This window comes from Squalius cephalus (genome assembly GCF_949319135.1).
Source record: "Squalius cephalus genome assembly, chromosome: 12".
NCBI lineage: Eukaryota > Metazoa > Chordata > Actinopteri > Cypriniformes > Leuciscidae > Squalius > Squalius cephalus.
Window position 1 is genome coordinate 13626158 of NC_137133.1, and position 22122 is coordinate 13648279.

Below are 22122 nucleotides of genomic sequence, written 5' to 3' on the forward strand. Positions count from 1 at the left end.
CATTCTACTACTTTTCCAAAGCTAAAAACGCGTTCTGTGAAGGAGCCCTTAAGAATGTTTGTTCCTAACTTTGAGAGAACCTTCAAATTCTGAGAATGTTACCTTTTAGTTGGCGGGTATGCAAAAATATTCTTATTCTACTACTTCATCTACATAGCCAGACAATAACGAAACTTCAGCTAAAAATCCATGGAACTTCAATGACACAATATAAGCACAAAGTTATTCTGTATTTGATTCCATTGACCATGATATACTAGATGATATTTTAAGCCTTCTTAATTTAAACACACTAAATATAATCATTAACAGGTTCACTGTTATAGCTGCCGGTTCATTTGCATTGATAAAATATAGTCCATCCCTAATTACAGGGACAAACTCAAAGCCTCACCAGCATCTTACTGGGAACTGCCATACAGTACTGAAAAATGGAAGATATCGCTATAGTATGCAAGGCACTGTACAGTAACTGATACGAATATGGTGGACAGACAGCAGAAGTGTAAAGCGACTGAACGCAGAATCTACAGTACATTCCATAGCAAGGTGTAGCCATTATAATAATGGTGCTGCTTATTATCTGAATACATACAATTTTGACTAAGACATTAGTGAGTCACGTCACGTGTTTCACAAAAAAATGCCTCTAAAGAACACTGTCAAGATACACCCAGGTAGTCCGGTTTGCTGTTGCTTAACACCTGCAAAAGGCACTGAGTGCAAAAGCAGTCAAACAGGAGATAAACTGGTTTCTGTTGAACCTGTCATGACAAAGGTCAATTTGATGGTTTCAGATAGAGAGCATCTACATCTGTAAATGTCTCTTAACAGCAAATATAAATTAAACAATGCCTCAACGTTGAACATACTTCATGAACCAAACTGACACCAAGACTGCATTACTTTGATCAAAAATACAGAAAAACAGTAATATTGCGAAATAGTATTAAAATAGCTGTTTTCTAAAATGTAATTTATTCATGTGATGACAAAACTGAACTTTCAGCATCAATACTCCAGTCTTCAGTGTCACATGATCCTTCAAAAATTATTCTAATATGCTTATAATTTGCTACTCAAGAAACATTTATTATTATTATTGATGTTGAAACCAGTTGTGCTGCATAATATTTTTGTGGGAACCGTGATACATTTTTTCAGGATTCTTTAATGAGTAAAAAATTCAAAAGAACAGCATTTTTTTATTAAATCGAAATCTTTTGTAGCATTTTTATGTCTTTGCTGTAACTTTTGATCAAGTGCTTCCTTGCTGAATTAAAGTATTAATTTCTTTTTTTTTTTTTACTTACTGACCCCAAACGTTTAACAAGTAGTGCATATTTTATATATATATATATATATATATATATACTGTGGTACAACTGGTGCTGGGTGCATTTTATTTAAGCTCTAATTCAACATTAAGATGAGAGCATAATTAGCATATTCATCCTTGTTAAAATGTAGAAGTGCACTGAAAGATTGTGCGCGAACATGTTGATACATTCACACCTAGTCCAGGAGAAAAGGGTGAGGCTGGCTGTTGAAACAGAGAAACCAAATAATTTGATAAAATATATATTTTTTGTGATAGAGTGAGGTTGCTCAGAAAACCATAACAACTTCTAGAATATTAAAAAAACGTGTCGATTTCTTTTCCCTCATTCCTCAAGCGTGCAGTGTAACATCTTTTTAATTGAAATATCCACAGCCATTATCTATAACATTTACAACAAATATTCTCTATACATATTCTATGCTAAAACTAGCACAACAAAGATAAAATGAGCAGATTTGTCAGGAAGTAATCCAGTACCTGAGAGCAGCAGGAGTCACACAGACACTAACCGAAGGTTTTGCATTGCACTGTGGGAGTATAACTCCACTATAAGGCAGGAAGGTCATCAGAGGGTGGTGAGGTTTTCTGCCAGGTAATATAGGCTGTATCCGTTACACACGATACAGCAGAGGTTACAAAGAGAGGACAGCAGGTGGTACAGCCACAGCCGACCGCTCAGCTTTTTATACTTGGGGTCCGTCTCGCAGAGCTTGGCGTAGGCTTCCCGATTGGACGAGAGTCCGATGTCCTGACCCAATCCACAGGCCTGCTCAATCAGGTGCATGTCCGCCATGATTTCCGAGGTCATCTGGCCAAACCACTGGGCGTTCACTGCCGCCACAGTCACACACACAAAATAAATGAAGATCTGGGGAGAAACCAGAAAGCTAGTAGAATCAAGAGAGAGTCTGTCATCTTACATAAAGGTTCACCTTAAAATAATTTTTTATTCATCCTCATGTCATTCCAAACATGTATGACTTCCTATTTTCCATTTAACAAAAAAGAGCATATTTTGAAGAATGTGCTGGCCGCTCTTTTTCATGCAACCGGAGATTCAAAAAGGAAGCAAAAGCATCATAAAAGTACTGAATGAGAGTCGACTTTTATGGCTCCGTCACAATTTAAATCTTAACATTCACGAATTCATGAGATGCTCGATTCAATTCATTCTTTTGACTCTGATTTTAGTCGATAAATCAGCGGAGTCAGTTCATAAAACCAATGATGTGTTAATGAATCTGACTGATTCAGTTAAAGTTCAATTCACTGACTCAAGGATTCAATTACAGCGGTTCTCAGCTCATTAAGATTATCAATGAATAATGTGCTGTGTCTCCAACTCAGAATTTTAACATGACTTCAGAAGACATAAATAAATATCATGCTCAAGTCTTTTATGGTGATCTTGTGTCCTTTTTGAAGCTTGAACATTAAATATCTTCTTTTTATGTTCCAAAGAGGAAAGGAAACCGTACAGATTTGAGGGCCATTCGTCATTTTTGGATGAACTATTTCAGGAACATCTTTTCACATATCTGGGAACATTTTACCTGGAAGGCCTCTTTGTCATCCAGCATGTTGCTGGGATGGTACATGGCGAAGATGGTGAGGTTGAAGAAAGCACAGGCAGAGCCGATATGCAGGTAAAACGGGAAGAGCCTGCTCTGGATGAAGCCAAACGTGTGTCGGTTTAGATGGTTGTCCATCACAAAGCCTGAGCAAAACAAAAGTAAAAATCAAGACAACCTTAAGGACTGTGCATATTATAAACCTTGTTTAGATTTGAATACATTTGTATAAATGTATAAAATTACCCTTGTGAAAAAGGAAGTACATTTAGCATACTTTTTTTTAAAAAGGAGTACTTATAACACATTAAATAATATCCTTTAAAAGAATATACTTAAGTGTGAACTGAATGTAAATTTTTCAGACACTTGACTGCATGTTATTTACAATTAAATACATTTTTTTAAATGCAATAAAAGGGTACTCTCTTCAAGTATACCTAAGTGGCCTTTTATATCATTAATAAATGGGGTGGGGGGGAAACAGTGACCACACCTACCCGATATGAAGGTGACCCATATCTGCATTCCCCAGAAGGTGGAGAGAAACACGAGGTGAAGGAGTTTAGCAGTGACAGGAGGCTCTCTGTCTGTAGTCATTGTCACGGGCAAACTATCGTCTTTCACCTCCCTCACTCACTGTCACTGTGACAGAAAAATCATTCATACATCAAGTTTAAGTAAGAGTTAATCTTGTACAAGTCTTAAGTCATGTACTTAATGTGATGCACACTACAAAACACATTCTGCATTATAAACAAAAGAGGTGGAGGCGCTCACCTTTCACCCACATGAGTAACAAGGCATAACATAATGGAACAAACCTTCTTAAAATAAGATCTGCCATCTAATATGAATCATACCAGGTACACTGACTAACAAATTAAAGGGATTGTTCACCCCTAAAATGAAAACTTTATCACCCACACCATGTTGTTCCTCCTAACCCAGAATGACAACCCCAGTAATCATTCACTTCTATTGAATGGAAAAATATGCCAAGAAAGTGAAGGGTGACTGAATCTGCCTAACATGTTTTGTGTTCCACAGCAGTCATACAAAGTAGGACATGAGGGTAAATAATTGACAAATGTTAATTTTTGGGTGGACTGTCCCTTTAAGAACCGTCTGCGTGACTGCACTGCACTACTTGTGCTCTTTTATTGTGCAAAGGCCGATTCACAAATGCCATGTCCAGAATGTAGGTTGTGTCTCAAAAGCTGCTGAACTGCCTACCTAGACTGCAATGTCGGTTGGTCACGCGGATAAGACATCTATAATGCCCGAAAGTACTGTCTATGTAGGCGACTCACTAGCTGTTGAGACACAGCCACGGTGTCAAACAACTTCCAAAGCTTCCCACCGCGACTATTTCCAACAGATCAAATCCATTGATATTTTAAACTGGCACCGACGTAACAGTACAAGCCAGAAAAGCTCTCGCAGCACGTATTTTTTGTTGCGTCATGTGAAAGCTACACCTGTAGGGTTATGACAGGCTGGATATCATTACAGCTACATGCTTTCACCATGATGTCGATCTACTTACCGGACGATCACCAGTCACTATGTAAATCGTCGTTGGCCGGTTGGTAGAGCACCATAAATGTAGGGTGAAGGAGGAACCGGTCTGCAGCTGTAGTAACTCTGTGGCAGTCAGACCAGTGGGCGTGGTTTATGCGTGTTGCGTATGCGGTTGGGCGTGGTTTGTGTGTTTTTGTTATTGTTGGGCGTGGTTTGTATACTGGTGGGCGTGCTTTATGTGGATGCTTTTTGATTACGGTAATTCTTGATTAAGGAAAAGGTGTTTTGCACATGTACATACACACATTTAGCTGTCTATATGGGATATATAGAAAAAAAAAAAAATATATATGTTTAGTCATATTTAGCTCACTTCTGGGTATTTGTCCTGAAAAAAATGGTTAAGCACACACAAACATTTGGCTACAAATGTAGCCTACGTTTAAAAACGTATCTTATTGTTATTTAAATAAGTAAAACAAATTACTTTTTGAAAAATATGTGGACAACACGTTTGATATGTCAGCAGTTGAGAATTTAGGGCTTATTCACCTCAACAAAGGACCAGATAACTGATAAAGACCTTAATTATAGCTAAAAAACAGAGGATTCACTCCCTCCGTCACTTCACTTCACAGGGCATGTTCAAACTGGTGGATTCATTAGTGCTCAACATGTCATTGGTCTGTATGTAATGAGTGTGAATGAGCAAAGGGCAGGATAACTCTCTTGGGCACTTTCTTTACTGTTTGTCCCACTGCTTTGATTAACAATTGTTCAGGGCAATTACCATGTGCAACTAAAGGAGAACAAAACCAGAAACACCAGGGACTTCATGAACATTTGTGAGTGGATTTGTGAATATATAATCGAAAAGAAACCTTGGGCCAGACTTGAAAAATGTACATATCTTAAAGGGGTGGTATAATGCCCTTTTCACAAGATGTAAAATAAGTATTTGATGTCTCCAGAGTGTGTATGTGAAGTTTTAGCTCAAAATACCCCACAGATATTTTTATATAGCATGTTAAAGTTGTCACTTTTTGAGGGTGAGCAAAAACGCACCGTTTTGTGTCTGTTCCTTTAAATGCAAATGAGCTGCTGCTCCTGGCACAAGGGGCGGAGCTTCAAGAGCTTGTGCTTTTACCTCACACAAACATGCACTGGAAATCTGAAAAACTTTTAGCCTTTTATGTTCAAATCGAAGTCAGAAAGATTGAGAGACTCAAGGTGAACTGACAACACGTAGACAAACATTTCTGAATGGTTAGTTGATGAATTTATGTAGCTTTTGTGTAGTTATCTTCTAGTCACTGATTTGCATATTCTGTCTTGATAATCTATAAATAGTGTTAAATAGTGTTTATGTAAATTTTAGGGTTAGTGATGTCACTAACCCAGGAGGAATGTTGTGTAGTCCCTACCAGCCGTTTGTTGTAGTCCTTAAAAAGCAATTTCTTTAAAAGCAAATATCTCCCTTTGTTTTGAACTTTGAGTGTTGTAACTTTGCAGATGTTGTTTATGCTCAAACAGCAACATTACACACTAACTAAAGTTAGAAAAGTTAAATCATATTCAACCACCCCTTTAACTGAATTCCAACAAGCTTAGCGAATACAGTAGGCCTATCTGTTAAAAGTTTGGAAACATATATATTTTTTATGCTCACCAAGGCTGCATTTATTTATACAGCAAAAACTAATATTGTGACATATTATTACAGTTTAAAAGAATTGTTTTCTATTTTAATATATTTTAAAATGTAATTTATGATGGCAAAGCTGAATTTTCAGCATCATTACTCCAGTCTTCAGTGTCACATGATCCTTCAGAAATCATTCTTTGATTCTATGAAACATTTATTCTTATTATCAATGTTGAGAACAATTGTTTTTGCTGCTTAATTTTTTTTGTGAAAACAATATTCAAACATTTGTGGTCAGATTAAAAGAGAGAGCGAGAGAGAGAGAAATTAATACTTTTATTCACTAAGGATGCATTCAATAGACAGTAAAGACTTTTAAAATGTTACAAAAGATTTTTATTTCAAATAAATGCTGTTCTTTGAAAATATGTATATATTGTATATATAATATAATGTATATGTATAATGTATATAATGTATATATCAAAGAATCCAGAAAAATGTATCACAGTTAAAAAAAAAATACAAAAAAAAAAAAATATATATATATAGCACAATTGTTTTCAACATAATAATAAATGTTTGTTGAGCATCAAATCAACATATTAAAATGATTTCCGAAGGATCAGAAATCGTGGGTACATGCTGATTCATTTTGAACACTGAATCCATTGCCTCACATTTGAAATCTAAGAAATCTTATTTTGTGAAATAATGTGCTTGTGCCATAACATTTCACCTGGCAGTTTTATAGGCATATGGGACCATTAAAGAAAAGGCTTGAAGGTATAATTCAGTCACTAGAGGGAGACATGGGAGAAGTGTTTCCTTAAGCGTTTTCCATCATTTATGTGCATTTTAATGACTGATTATAGATATTAGTGAAGATTTGTATGATGGTTTAGTTCTGGAGGGATATTATAATGTTCTCAAAAAAAGAAAAATGTTCTCTTGAAGCTAAGATATTTAATTAATATGATATGGAGGTGACTGCTCAACAAGGTATTATCATAAAGTGCCGGCATCATGTTACAGGGAGAGACTGGGAGCAGTTAATGTTCATTTGGGCCAGATGGATGATAGTTTTTATATGATATATATATTCCTCAGGCATAAATCCACTCCAACCCAGCCCATATACATTAAGCACTGCCATCAGCACCAGAAAAAAACTCTGCGGAAGCTCCATTATTAGATACTGAACATTTATATTGATCAAAGCAAAATTCAATGACATGAACAGCAGGACAGTCTGTATGGTTTAAATTATTCATTTTAATGGATATTTTGAGACTGCTAAGTATGTGACATCCAGCACACTGAAAATACAAATACAGAATATATACTGTGTGAACAGTATAAAAGGGCAAAAACAAGTTCAGAAGGCCACACATATGATATTTAGATTTGAAAAAAAAAATGGCTTATGTTTTTAGACAAAATACTAACCTATGTAACTGAATAACTGACTAACTTTCATAATACACACAAATATATTTTTTATATTACAAAGTGGTACATTATGGGTCGAAAACAAATGCTAAACACTTTCACAAACAGTGCCAGGCGTATATTAAGCGTTTTAATGTTTTTAGTATATAAAATATCCCTTTCAACACACCTCTAAAATAAATCAGTATGTTAGATATTATTAAGACATCTAGTGTGAGGTAGGAAACATTGACAATGTAGGAAAATAAAGAATTTGTTCTTAAATTTCATTTGTTTTAATAATCATTGGTAATTATGGAAGCTCATTTCCAGCATGAAATAAAAAAAGATGTTATTGCGGAATTTTTTTCACTCACAATTCTGAATTTTTTTCTAGTAGCAATTGCGAGCTTGTCTATATATATATAAAAAAATTATCTATACATATAAATGAAACTATTTTAGAAAACATTATATATATATATATATATATATATATATATATATATATATATATATATATATATATTCTAGTCCTATATAGCTTCAATAGTAGCTCTTATAATGTAAAATAAATGTTTGTCATATGATCATTAGTCAAGGTTTTCTAAAATAGTTTCATTTATAATTTATATTTATTCACATTTGAATGTACATAAATTACTGATCTGTTAAGCACCATATATTGTTTAAGTGAATCTTATCATGTTAAACTTAAAAAAAAATTAAATAATAAGGGCCTTTATTTTTTTGTCTCAAATACAGACATATGAGTTGAAATTTGAAACTTAGCTGGTGTTCCTTCAAGAAATAAGAGTATTTGCCCTTTAAGTGTATCTGCCCCAATGCGCTCATGTTCTTCAGCAAAAGCGTTGTACAGTTTATTTGGCTGTTTTGCTGGTCACACCTTTCAGGTTTGCTTTGATTCAGTGTCTTGCAGACTTGCAGATTTTGTCAAATACTTCAGGAAATGCATCTTTACAGTCGAGCTGCTCTCTGAGTTTATGATACAGTGTTCCATCGAACATCTCCCAGAATTCCTGTCGTTCCATGTATACATCAGCATACAGCATCTGGAATCTAGAAATGGAAGTGCTGTGTTATAAAATACCCGGGTACAATAATGTTTTAAAGACTTTTATCACTTACAATTTTACAGAATTTCAAAACATGGTTATTGAAATTTAGGCCAGTCTTTGCCAACTAATGGAAAGGTGAAAAGTGATAACTGACCCATGAACCTCTCTAACAAACTTCTCCAGCTGGCGCGTAGATGATTTGGCTTCGAAGTGTTTGACTTGGGGCTCCCCATACGCTCCAATATCAACATACAGTTCATCTTCATTTCCTTTAGGATGCACCATTCCCGGCTGATTGGGCAGCATGAAGGGACACAGCCACAGAGGATACACCTACAACACACATCACCATGAGAAAATGCACTAAATGTAGTACATTGCATATACACTATCATTCAAAACATGGGATCAGTCAAGTTTTTTTATTATGTTTTTGAAAGAAGTCTCTTATGCTCACCAAGGCTGCATTTATTTGAACAAAAATTCATCAAAACAGTGATACTGTGAAATATCATTACGATTTAAAATAACTTTTCTTTTTGAATATATTTTAAAATGTAATGTATTCTTGTGATCAAAGCTGAATTTTTCAGAATCATTACTCCAGTTTTCATTAGCGATGCTTCCATCCAAAGTTGTGAATTTAACTTGTGCGCAAAATTGGAATATCGCATAGCGTTGAGTCTGTTGTCAAAGTTATTTGGAATAATTGCCTAAGCCATTTCAGAGAATGACTAAAACAACATTTCAGATGCTATGCAACTAGATCTGTCTGCTGGTTGGTCCAGTTATGCCGTCACATTGTCCAAAGTCACATTTTTGATGCGTATCGAGGAATTTATTAGGTATATGTGATTCCATCATACTTTATGCACGTTTTCTTACTGGATAAAAAAGAAAAAATATCCGTCTCAAGTGAGCGCATACGTTTTTTATGCACATTTTTGAATTTATGCGCATCTCGGCATTTCCATCCAGAGTTTCTTAATGTGATATCCAAAAATTTGCATACAAATAGTATGAGTATTTTCTCCTTAAAACTGCAGTGAACCAAAGACAGTCTCAAAAACGCAGTTTGAAATCACGTACCAATCAGGTCAACGTGTGATCGTCAACGAGCTGGTGTGAGTGAGTGGAGGCGGGGATAATTTGCATATTCATAGAACTGTATACTACATGAGGCAAGGGTTTAGAGTTACATTCAAGCTATTTTAAGGCATGAAAAATTTTAAATATGAAAAATAAAACTTTTAAATATGTAATTTTGGTGATCAAGGGTGAGTTTTAAGGTTTTCAGTTTCATTGATAATGTTACAAAAGATTTATATTTCAAATAAATGCTGTAAACTTTCTATTCATCCTGAAAGAAGTTTTCATATAAATAAGCAGCAAAAACTGTTTTCAACAAGTATTATGTGACACTGGAGTAATGCATAAATTACGCTTTTGAACACATTAAAATGGAAAACAGAAATGTTAAAATGTAATATATACAGTATGTGTGTGAGTGTATTGGCCCTTTTTACATTGTTCTGATTTGGCTGCTTTAGAGCTGTTCAGTTTGTACTCTGGAAGAGAATTGGCTTTTTGAGTCATGGGTTCCCGTGAGAATTTCTAATGTGTTTTCAGAATAGCAGCTTTCGATTTTTGAGCAAAATAAAGTCTGTGGTGAGCATTACCGGAACAGACTTTCATATAAACAAATATATTTTGATGCCTGCTTTTTTCAATAAATTAAGAATTCTGTTTTAAAACTTTAGCATGTTTAACATGAAAAATAACAGACAAAAAAGTACAGATTTAATATTAGCCAACAATTTGTCACCACATGTTTGTGTGTCTCACGTGTATGTCCTCGTGGAAGCGTAGGATGGAGGTCTTGATGTGTTTCATGGGGACCAGCATGTCCTGCACCACATGGTGCTGCTCGTACAGTTTGCGGATGGTCTCTCCCTGCGTGAGCTTCAGCAGAGAGATCTTAGGAGGAACCATCCAGCCGAACACATACCTGAACAACGGGTTATTCCCAAACGGAATGATGTCCTGAAAAACAGACAACAAGGAAATGGTGGAAGGAAATGTGATGGAAAGTTTACATGGTTGACAGATGAAAAAGTAAAGGGGAACAAGATATAGAATAAGACAGAAAAGAAATGGGCTGACCGATGAATGTATACACGAATATTACAGGAAGTGCTGTTAGCAAATGCAAGAATGTGTGTACATGTACAGCATTCTTTATGATCACAAAATTCATGTTTGAAAGTCAAAGCACACTCCTGACCTGAGCTTTTGCTGCATAATTTATTGAGTAATGTTAGACTAGTGCTGCCAATCAACAGACAACGCATGCTTCCTGTAGCTAATGGAAGGCTTCAGTGGATATAATGCATCAAAACTGTGTGTGAGAATGTTTGAGAGTGAGACAGAAGGGTTAAGAGAGAGAGAGAGCGAGAGACGTCGCTTTATTAAGATGGAAGAGAAGAATAACAGTTGTCTCTTTAACTATGCATTATGGGACAAATGAAAAATGCTTACGCTAATGCAACCCATAGAGGAGGAAGCAAGTGTTTCAAACTCTTGATGCATTTGAAGTGTACAGTACACCACAAACCAAAAGCCAAATTGAAAGTTAAAACTATGACTGTCTCAATAAGAGTCTGATATTAATCATATCCCAAATGCAAAGCAAGATGATGACAGTTATTGTTATTATTTCTTGAAAAACAAATATGAAAAAAGGCATATAATTGGGTGATTTTGTTGAGTAATTTACTTGTAGTTCCCAGAAAATGCTGCGGGTGTGTCTGTGGTAGTAGTGCCGGAGAGGAATGTACTCCACTGCTACACGGTTCTGCTTGAGGAAACCTTCCACATGCCGAAAGAACCACGGCTTGAAATAGTAACCTATACAGTTTGTCTAACAGACAAAGGGAAAGACAGAGAGAAAAAGAATCTGAATGATAATGCAATGGGGTTTAATTGTAAATGTTTTCATAATAATCAGACGAGTGTCATTGAGAAAGTGGGCCGTTGCCAATATGTGAACAGGCGAGTGGGTATGGAAGCTTGTTTCCACCATGGAATAAAAAAATTTAAAAAAAGGTAATTGCAAATTTTTATCTCACAATTCTGAATTTTTTTCTCAGAATTGTGGGTTTAACACTCAATTCTGACCTTTTTTCTCCGAATTTTGTTTAAAACTCAATTCTGCCTTTTTTCTCAGAATTGTGAGTTTAAAACTCAAATCTGACTTTTTTTTCTCAGAATTGCGAGTTTAATACTCAATTCTGACTTTTTTCTCAGAATTGCGAGTTTGAAACTCAAATCTAACTTGCTTTTCAACTGCAAGTTTAACAGAATTTAGAATTTTTTTTCTCAGAATTTCAAGTTTAACATGGAATTTGGACTTTTTCCTCACAATTGTGAGTTTAACACTCAATTCTGACTTTTTTTTCTTCTCAAAAATTGCAAATTTAACACACATTTCTGACTTTTCTTTTCAATAATGCGAGTTAAAAACTCAATTCTCACTTTTTTTCTCCAAATTTTGACTTTGACACAGAATTCAGACTTTCTTTCTCAATATTGTTTAACATGCAATTTAGATTTTTTTTTATCACAATTGCAAGTTTTACAAAGAATTCAGACTTTTTTATCACAATTGCAAGTTTTACGCAATTTTGACTTTTTGTTATTCTGACTTTTTTTCAATATTGTGAGTTTAACAGAATTCAGACTTTTTTATCACAATTGTGAGTTTAACATGTAATTCTGACTTTTCCCTAACAATTGTGTTTAACAAGCAATTCTGACGTTTTTTTTGTTTTGTTTTTTCAAAATTGTGAAATATAAACTCGTAATTGCAAGAAAAATAGTCAGAATTGTAAACTAAAGTCTCTTTTTTTTATCCATGGCAGAAACAAGCTTCAATAAGTGGGCCATAAAAAAAATTCTAAGAAAAAACAATCAGATTACAGAATTTTCATTATCACCTTGTCAGGCTCTGCATAATCTGTCATGGTGCCCGTCATAATCACGGCCTCGTCCCGAGAGTACTGCAGTCCCTCCACAAACTGGTTCTCCTTATTGGCTGATTCCTCTGCAAACTTCTTGCAAATAGCATCCAAGCCTCGTACAGGTTCGTAACAAAGCTTCACCCATTTTCGAGCTGGAATTATCCGGATCTCCGCCGCAACCAGGAACCCCAGAGTCCCGCAGGACCAAGGAACGGCATAGAACAGGTCAGAGTTTTCTTTCTGTGAGCAAGAATTTTGTTTTAATAAAGATTTTAAACCTATCTATGTGTGTGCATTTTATATACTCTGTAACAATGGACTCACCTCAGTGCAGCGGACCAGACTACCATCAGCCAACACCAGCTCAAAGGCCACACAAATGTGCTGGAACAGGCCGTAGATGTGAGATGAAGACTCAATGCCTGTTCCCATTACCAGCCCACCTGAATCATGAGAGACACTTTCAAACACTTGAAAAATACACTGATAATATATTTGGAAAGCAAATTTGGAAAAGTGCCAACTGGGAGCTAAAAAGAAAGGATCAAAAGTCCAAATAACTGACCTTTGATTACTGATGCACAGCTCTAAACTGCTTTTAGAAATGGTATTGTATAAAACTATTGCTTTGATACGGTGCTTATGGTTTCAAAGATATAGGAATCAATACATGTGGCCAGAAATATCTCCTATCGTCCAACACTTCACAAACACAACACACCTTTCCCATGTCTTATTACTAAGCAGTGTGTCTCTACAGAATTACAAATGAATTTGAAGGAGAGAGAGTATAAAACAATTCTCCGCCAATGAGCGCTCCTTTCTGGGATCTATAAACACTTTCAGCAATAGGACCCGTATCCGCCCCAAATCTAATCTGCCTCATTGAAACCTAATTAGGAGCAGCCTCTGATGCACCACACATGGCATATAATATTGATCAGGAGAGAATGTTATGCTCCATTTAAAGAAAGCGAATATCTGAAAGTGCTCAGAGACATTAAACTAATCCCTTGCAGAGCATGCGGAAAGAGAGGGAGAGATTATTCAGGTCAGAGATGATTTACAATCTTCATCTAAATGGAGAGAAGTGTTACTGTGTGCTGAATAGAAAATGCTCAAATGCATCTAGACGCCACATAAATAAGAGTTTGCTGTAATCTGAGGCTTAGTAACAAACAACTAGGCTTAACACACGGATGCTGGGAAAAGTACAGTATGTGAACCCTTTTTGTGCATGTATTATTGAATTTATCCAGATAGTCATGTGCAAGGGTTCACATACTTTTCCCTGCAAATTTACCATAGCTGAATTTCAGCTTCCTCGGCACTTGTTTACACAGTGATACGAACAGTAACGATGGTGTCCTTTTCCTTTTGAAGTGCATGCAAAGTGGATTTGCTTTCATAACGCTGACAAAAGCGTATTCTTGACATGTCGACAACACTCAGCTACAACTACGGTGTTTGAGGGTCAGAGTTGACGTTGTTCGCAGGCAGCCAATGAAGAACATACACTGACATTATGCAAATTATGCAAACCTACGTAGGTTCGTGCAGGAAGTAAGGCTGGAATTGCTGACGACTCGTTTCAGGCAGTTATAAAATTGGTTCTTGGGAAATCTATCATGCACTTTGATCTTTTAAATTTTGCTGACCTTTTATATTCACAAACATATCACACTACATGAAAGATAATATCCCAAAAAAAGCATGATAAAAGGGCACTTTAAACATTTGTTTGATTATAGATTCTCTCTCATAACCTACCAACTGTGAGGTCATCAAGTTCAGGCAACACAGGCAGTGTCCAGCCAATAGCGTTGAGCAGAGCGGTCACCTGACCCATGTTAGCTAAAGGTTCAACACGCACCACCTGGAAAATTGGTAAACTCTTGATTTGTTGTTTGATTTGGTACATTACCTCTCTTTACATTAACTTTAATAAGTTTCATTGGCACAACAAATATGAACAGTTATAATGTAATGATTTCTCAAAGTTTGTAATATGGAAAACACTGTTAGCGTATAAATGAATTAATGGTAATAAATATCTCTAAAGCAATTTCAGTCTTGTGTGATTGACCTAGTGAAATTAAGTTGAGAAAATATAATTAAGTTGAGGAAACATAATTTTTTTAGGTGTTACCAAGTATTTTTTTTAAGTTGATCCAACTGTAGTAAAAATTAATACATTTAAGTTGGAATGCAGTGAAATTAAGTTAGACTAATGTAAATAATCGGATTGAATGAATTCAAATAATATAAGTGTGATTAACCTAGTGAAATGAAGTTGATAAAACGTGATAATTTAAGTTGAGAAAACTTCATTTCTTTAGGTGTTACCAATTGAAATCATTTTTTTAAGTTGATCCAACTGTTCACTTTTTACAGTGTATGATGCAAATCATTTTTGAAATTCTTTACTGTCCACTGAAAGCATTTTCTTTCCAAACTTTTAATGAGGAGAAGATATCTAAACAATTTTGTTGTTTAAAAAAAGCATGTTTGGCAACAGCTACCTGCCGTTTTGTGTCCACCTCCAGGATGTCCATCATGTTAATCATGATGTTCTTGTGCGTCTTCTTGTATTTTCCCACCCTGAGGGACACAGTCAACCATCCTGGACGACCTGTGCACATATATTTCTTCTTTCCCCCGTCTTTTTTCCATTCTCGCACCTGAAACATTGAAATCATCACATTTTATTAAAATCAAATTGCATCAAAGTCTCATCAAGTTTATGCATTCTTAATATTTAATTCATAATTTTTTTATTATTATTATTATTTTTTTACATTTATTCAGCAATAACCACAGAAAAACAGCTACACTATCTTGTATATCTTTCACATACTACTGTTTCAAGTAATTTCAAGTTCAATTTGATTCGGTCGTGACCAAAAGTGATGTCATTTAGTAAGTGGAGAAATTAGTCTATTTTTTATCAGTTTGACATATTCATATGTGTGCACCTCAGTGTTATTTTAGTATTATTTATATAATATTATAGTGTTTATTACTATTTAGCTTACTTTTTTTTTTTTTTTAAGTTTCAGTGTTGGTCATTTTATGTGCTATTAGTTTTTTTGTTGTTTAATATTTCTATGTAGCATTTCAGTTTTAGAAACTTATGTACTTTATTTCCGTTCTAATTTTTCTTATAATATTTATATTTTATTTTAGCTTTATTTCAATTACCAGAAACAATTTTAAAGTGTTTTACTTTTAGTTCCTATGACAGGTGCACCAAAGCTGTTATTGTTATGTCGAATAGTAGGGGGCGTGTCACTACCTTTTGGCCACGCCCTGTGTCACCCCATTACAACCGCGACCTGTATGGGGACGATCCTTGCTACTTTTTATTATACCTTATTTTTATTTTTTATTTTTTAATCAGAATTCTTTAAAGAGGCACCCGCTCAACAGATAAAGCACATTTCATGTTTTTCATGCATATTCATTAGTATTAGGCTTTACACGAATTTTAATACAGAATGCATGATCAATCTCACTGATGTAGGCTAGCCTACTGAATAAATATTGAACAGAAAAATGCAATCAGATCCTGATTTTCTTAAATGCAGTATTGAAGTATATGAAATACTACATGACAGTACAGTATAAAAATCCCAGGCTCTATGAATAAGCTAAAGCATGAGGTTTTGCCGTTACCTGTCTCTGGATGTCTCTGACTCGCTGGTCGTGCTGTTTGGGCGCTGAGCACATCTTGAAGATGATCCACGCGCGCAGGTAATAGTACACATCAAAGATGACGGATAAGGGGAGGAGAAAGAGACAAACAAAGATCCATCTCTGGTGTATTATCACGTACTCCAAGCCCTTTACTTTAATCCATAATAAAAACAAAACAACAAACCCACCCAAATATAACAACGGATCCATTCCGACAGCTTTTTAAATCACGAGTCGCCTAATTTCAAAGGAGTTTAAGAGAGCATGGAGCTTGTTTCTTGACTTTCCTTTGGTAAATGCTTTTATTTGTATTTACAACGGACGAACATAAAAACACATGCATTAACGCGGTCTAATAAACTGTCATTTCATTCGACTTGTATTCGTTATGCGACCTTTCTCACTACTTGCACGCTTACGATTTGTCATTATATTTTGCATGTATTTTCCAGGTGGTCTGAGCACCGCCCCCAGCATGCGGTGATTGGTCAGTAGAGCGTCAAATCAGATGATGCCAGTGGTTTCGTATCGTCTCTTCAGCCAATCACAAAAAAGAATCACCGTCACACCATTGACTCGGTGCGATGAGTTCATTCATTATCATGCAGCAATGAGAAATGAGGTGACCAGAGTACAGTTACAGGCACATGTCTGACATGCTGAGCTTATCTCTTGATATTTTTTAATGATAACATTTTAAATATGGTTCAAATACTATAATGTGCTATTTTATCGAATTCTTTTCCAGGTTTACAGCAAGGTGGTTTTTTAACTTATAAGTAAAATAAGGTCCATGGTTAACATTAACATTAGGCTACTTGAACGTTCTGAGAACATTTTTTTTTAATGGTTGTAAAAAATAAAACTTAAAAGGCACGTTCCTAGAACATTTTATGTTTCGCAAAATATAAACAAAAAGGAACCACTAGCTACATATGCCTACAGTGTATAGGAAACATTAGCCTATTTTAATGTGTTTGAAAGAAGATTCTTCTGCTCATCACGCCTGCATTTATTTGATCAAAAAAAAAAAAAAAAAAAAAATTATATTGTGAAATATATTTTATCATCATATTAGAATGATTTTTGATCATGTGACACTGAAGACTGGAGTAATGATGCTGAAAATTCAGCTTTGCATCACAGAAATTAATTATATTTGAAAGTATATGAGAATAGAAAACCATTATTTTAAATTGTAATAATATTTCACAATATTGCTGTTTACATAGGCTAGGTGTATAGGCTATGTGTGTATACTGTATATAGCATTTATAATATATATATATATATATATATATATATATATATATATATATATATACACTGTATACTGTATAGTACTGCATATAGTACTGTATACAGTACTGTATACAGTACATGTAGTATATATGCCTATACTGTATATACTACATGTACTATATGTATACTATATATATATATATATATATATATATATATATATATATATATATATATATATATAGAGTATGTATACAAACCCTATAATCACAATCTAAAAGCTCATGAAATTTCAGAGCAATTTATTTCTAAATAATTAGTGGACCTACAAACTGACGTCATGATTGAGCATCTTATGAAGGGTTAACCGGCAAGGCGGGCAAGCCTAACTGCAGCCTATATATCAAATGGATTTTCATTTGAACCTGTTTATACGAATCTATTTAAAAAAAGGTTTAAGGTCGCCACGTAGCCTAAATAGCTCCTTTAAGGATCTACATGACTTCTTGTTTGGAATCATAATTTTACATTCATGCCAATAAGCATCTGGCCTACAGACGGCTCTTGGGTGGGGCATGAACTCTAATGATGCTCTTATAATGACAGAGGAGTTTGACAGCAAAGCAGCTGCGCTCATTTGACAGCATGGACTAAACCTGATGCGCGTGAACGGCAACTCCATCGAGTGCAGGCGATGTTACATTTCTATAATGCATTTTATGTCCTTTTTAGTTTAGCTACAAGTGATTAAATCAAGACAGTGGGTAATATGAAACTATTTCCTTTAGAATTGAACCAATGCAGAACGGTTCACCCTGGAGTCTCGATATCACCCTGAAGCTTAAGATGCGCGCGGACCATTTCAGATAGATCAATGATATGAACTTACATTATGCCTTCACTACATCATGGCGCTATTTTTATTGGAGTATTTTTAATAGTCACCGGTGGCTCCACCGCTTTTCTAACTTCTAATCAAAGTCGACTGCAGGCGTTCAGCATGTGCTGTGTGGTGCTCGGGGCGGTGATGCTCATTTTAGGACTTTTCTGGGCTATGAACGGCAAGAGAACCCCGGTGCCTTATAATGAAGAGTACAGCCACGACTACAGTCAAGTCATGTTCACCCCACCGGCCGGAAACCTCATCCCCGAATCCCAGTCCGTCTTTCTGCACGGGTGAGTGTGGAGAAACGCTTCATAAATGATCTTAAACTGATGTTTGATAAAATGAAATCAACGCAGAAGATAAAATCAGTTTGAGCAATTTATGATTCATATAGGAGGTTCCATCGAAAAGTGCGTTAAACAGAGTCATACTTAACATTTGCAGTTTCAGGAACCCCCAAACTCTCAGTCAAAAAAAGCCAGATTTTCTTAGTAGCCTAACACTTCGTGAAAAAAAAACCAACAAAAAAAAAAAACCTTTTTGTATTATTAAAGTATCCGTAAATGTGCACTCACATAAACTCTTGTCCATTTTAATGCAGCTTTTTTTGTGTTACAAAGTAAATTATAAAGGTTACACTTTTTTAAGGTGCCCTTGTTGTTACAGTGTAATTATACATTTAAGTACTGAATAATATTAATTAACTATACTTACTGTAGGGTTAGGGTAGGATTAGGGTTTGGTTTATGGTTAGTTGCATGTAATTATGCCTTATTTATAGTTATTGCTATTAGTAAATACATGTAACCTGTGTAACAAGGACACATTAAAATGAAAGTGTATAAAATTGCTAATTGAAAGAAACTACTTTGTTACACATTTCGTGAATAATATCCTAATTCTTATAGGCTGTGTGTGTGTGTGTGTGTGTGTGTTGTATTATTGTTCTTATTCCAACACCCAGAAAGCTAATCTCTGAACTCATACTTCCTCTAACAAACCTTTTAACACAAAACATGCAGATAATTTTACTTTTCCACCCATAACCCTTATCCATCCAGATTTGAGCCATATCTCTTTCTTTTCCCCCTCTCCCCCACCCTCAGATGTCATTAAAACTCACTTAGATGAGAAGTCTTATAATGCTGCTGCTCCTCTGCGCTGTTATCTGATACTGAGAGGCCCTCTAGTGTTGATAAACTGTGTAAAACCTTTCATTTAGGTCCCAGTTATGCAGGTCCAGAGTAATATATATATATATATATATATATATATATATATAGGCCTATATATATATATTTATTAGGGCTGTCAAACGATTAATCGCATTCAAAATAAAAGTTTGTGTTTACATAATTTATGTGTCTGTACGGAGTATAATTATTTTCTATATATAAATACACACACATGCATATATATATATAAGAAAATGTGTTATTTATTTATAAAATATTTATATATAATATAAATTATATATAATATAAATATATATACACAGTATATACATGCAAATATTTCTTAAAATATACATGCATGTGTGCGTATTTATATATAGAAAATAATTATACACCATACACACACGTATTATGTAAAAACAAACTTTTATTTTGGATGCGATTAATCGCGATTAATCGTTTAACAGCCCTAATATTTATATATATATTATAAATATATATTTATATATATATATATATATATATATATATATATATTGCAGTATGAACGTATTAATAATAATAATGTGCGATTGTATTTTGAAGGACTGTGCAAAGGCGATGTGTATATGGTGATGATTTGGACTATCCCCCCATGGAACCAGCCTGCTTCAGCCCTACCAGTCGGGGTCGGCCTCCTCACTGGGACATGGAACCTCCTCCGCCTTATGAGGTGGCCATCAAAACCACTAGGAGCTCCACACACCTGAGGCGCAGCTACTCGGACACACAGCTGCTCACTGAACCTCTGTTTGGGAGATCACGGGAGATCAGTTTCGAAGTGTGATATCTGTTCATCCCTTGAGACCCCAACTGAGGAGCTGATTACCCACCCTAAAATATTCACAAACAAGTGTTGATGAAGCTACGAAACAGGCATTAACAATCCACAGCTCGCAGAGGGGGTGTTTTGGGCCTCTTGAGATGGTTTTCGTCTGAACCATGTGTTAACAGCCTTTTCTCAAATAAAATGCATTATACATATAAAATCTATACCTAAGCTATTGGAAATATGCAGTTTATCTCTCATTAAACATAATGTAATGCATTTTACAAGTGATGTGGCTTTAATTTTAGGTAGGCCTTCTGTCTCCCACTCTTTCAATAACTGATCACTCACATTTTAGAAAATATTCTAATGCCTGAATGTTTGAAGCACACCTTATACTTAAAAAAAAATCTTCTACATATGGATGCTTATTCAGTCTGCCACAGTCTGTGAACCACAAGATGTCAACATAAAGTGCTATATATTATATTATATATATTATATTATTATATTATATATACAAGTACAGTATATATAATATTAGTGTATATATATATATTAGTGTTTTCAAATAGATTAATCGCGATTAAATTTTTTTGTTTATATATATATCTATCTATCTATATATATATATATATATATATATATATGTGTGTCTGTGTGTGCGTGTACACACCTATTTATGTAGCCTATGCATATATATATATATATATATGTGTGTGTTTGTATATATGTATATATATATATATACAAACACACACACACATATATATATAATTTATGAATAAATATAATCATATGCACATATATTATATAAACAAAAACTTTCAGATGTTAGATGCAATGTTTTTATGTTTTATGTTAGATGCGATTAATTGCGATTAATCGATTTGACAGCACTTATATATATATATATATATATATATATATATATATATAGTTTTTGTTAAAGGTGCTCTAAGCGATGTCACGCGTTTTTTAGGATGAAATTTTTTTTGTCCCCTGAACACACTGTAAAAAAACGTGGTCTCTGTAGACAGCCCAGGCTCCACAAACGGCAAGAAAAACAAACTGGTCCAGCCTGGACCACGAAACATAACAAACAGTGTTCCAGCCAATAACAGTCAAGAATGATTTGGGGGTGGGGGTTGGGGGGTTAGTGTGCGTGCACATGAAGGGGGGTGTGGGGAGTGGAGGAGAGAGAAGCATGAAAAGGGGAGTTAGCTAGAGAGATGTTCTAGACAACGACAATGACTAACGGTAGAATTATATTCTCTTGAATTTTGATATGGCTGACACACAACCAAAGAGACGACGTTCCGATAAACAAATAGCAAAGAATAGGGAAAAGGAGAAGGAACGAATTTACATCGGAAAAGCCTTTGACTCGTTCATGACTGTTTCAGGAAGCACGGAAGGGAGGGGGAGGGGGAGGGGGAGGGGACGGGATGAGGAGGAGGGAGGGTCGGGCTAGACTCCGTTTTGTTTGAAAAAAAATTATGTAAAAATATTTTAATTATTTCACATAATAAAGGTAAATATATATATATATATATATATATATATATATATATATATATATATATATATATATATATATATATATATATATTTACATTCACATAAATAATAAAGCAAGTTCATAGCCATAAATCCATTCAATAGTAATATTCACAAAACATCACACTTATACATAATTCAAAA

The 22122-nt window shown here is 34.8% G+C and overlaps 3 protein-coding genes across 3 annotated transcripts; 1 reads left to right on the forward strand and 2 right to left on the reverse strand.

Annotated features, from left to right (window-relative positions):
* Positions 1-1387: 1387 nt before the first annotated feature.
* On the reverse strand, positions 1388-4578 carry LOC307167900 (transmembrane protein 205). Its single transcript, XM_079887213.1, has 4 exons — positions 4463-4578; positions 3414-3558; positions 2896-3059; positions 1388-2210 (listed from the first exon to the last, which is right to left on the reverse strand). The coding sequence occupies exons 2-4, from the start codon at positions 3511-3513 to the stop codon at positions 1908-1910; spliced, it is 567 nt and encodes a 188-aa protein (XP_079743339.1). The 5' UTR covers positions 3514-3558; positions 4463-4578; the 3' UTR covers positions 1388-1907.
* A 3827-nt stretch (positions 4579-8405) lies between these two features.
* On the reverse strand, positions 8406-16712 carry dhcr24 (24-dehydrocholesterol reductase). Its single transcript, XM_079887862.1, has 9 exons — positions 16287-16712; positions 15134-15292; positions 14382-14487; positions 12936-13054; positions 12588-12851; positions 11369-11512; positions 10438-10635; positions 8747-8925; positions 8406-8593 (listed from the first exon to the last, which is right to left on the reverse strand). Exons 1-9 carry the CDS (start codon positions 16515-16517, stop codon positions 8440-8442), a joined length of 1554 nt encoding a protein of 517 aa, XP_079743988.1. The 5' UTR covers positions 16518-16712; the 3' UTR covers positions 8406-8439.
* A 1478-nt stretch (positions 16713-18190) lies between these two features.
* On the forward strand, positions 18191-20762 carry LOC307168890 (uncharacterized protein). Its single transcript, XM_079889195.1, has 2 exons — positions 18191-18725; positions 20196-20762. Exons 1-2 carry the CDS (start codon positions 18442-18444, stop codon positions 20434-20436), a joined length of 525 nt encoding a protein of 174 aa, XP_079745321.1. The 5' UTR covers positions 18191-18441; the 3' UTR covers positions 20437-20762.
* The last annotated feature ends 1360 nt before the right edge of the window (positions 20763-22122 follow it).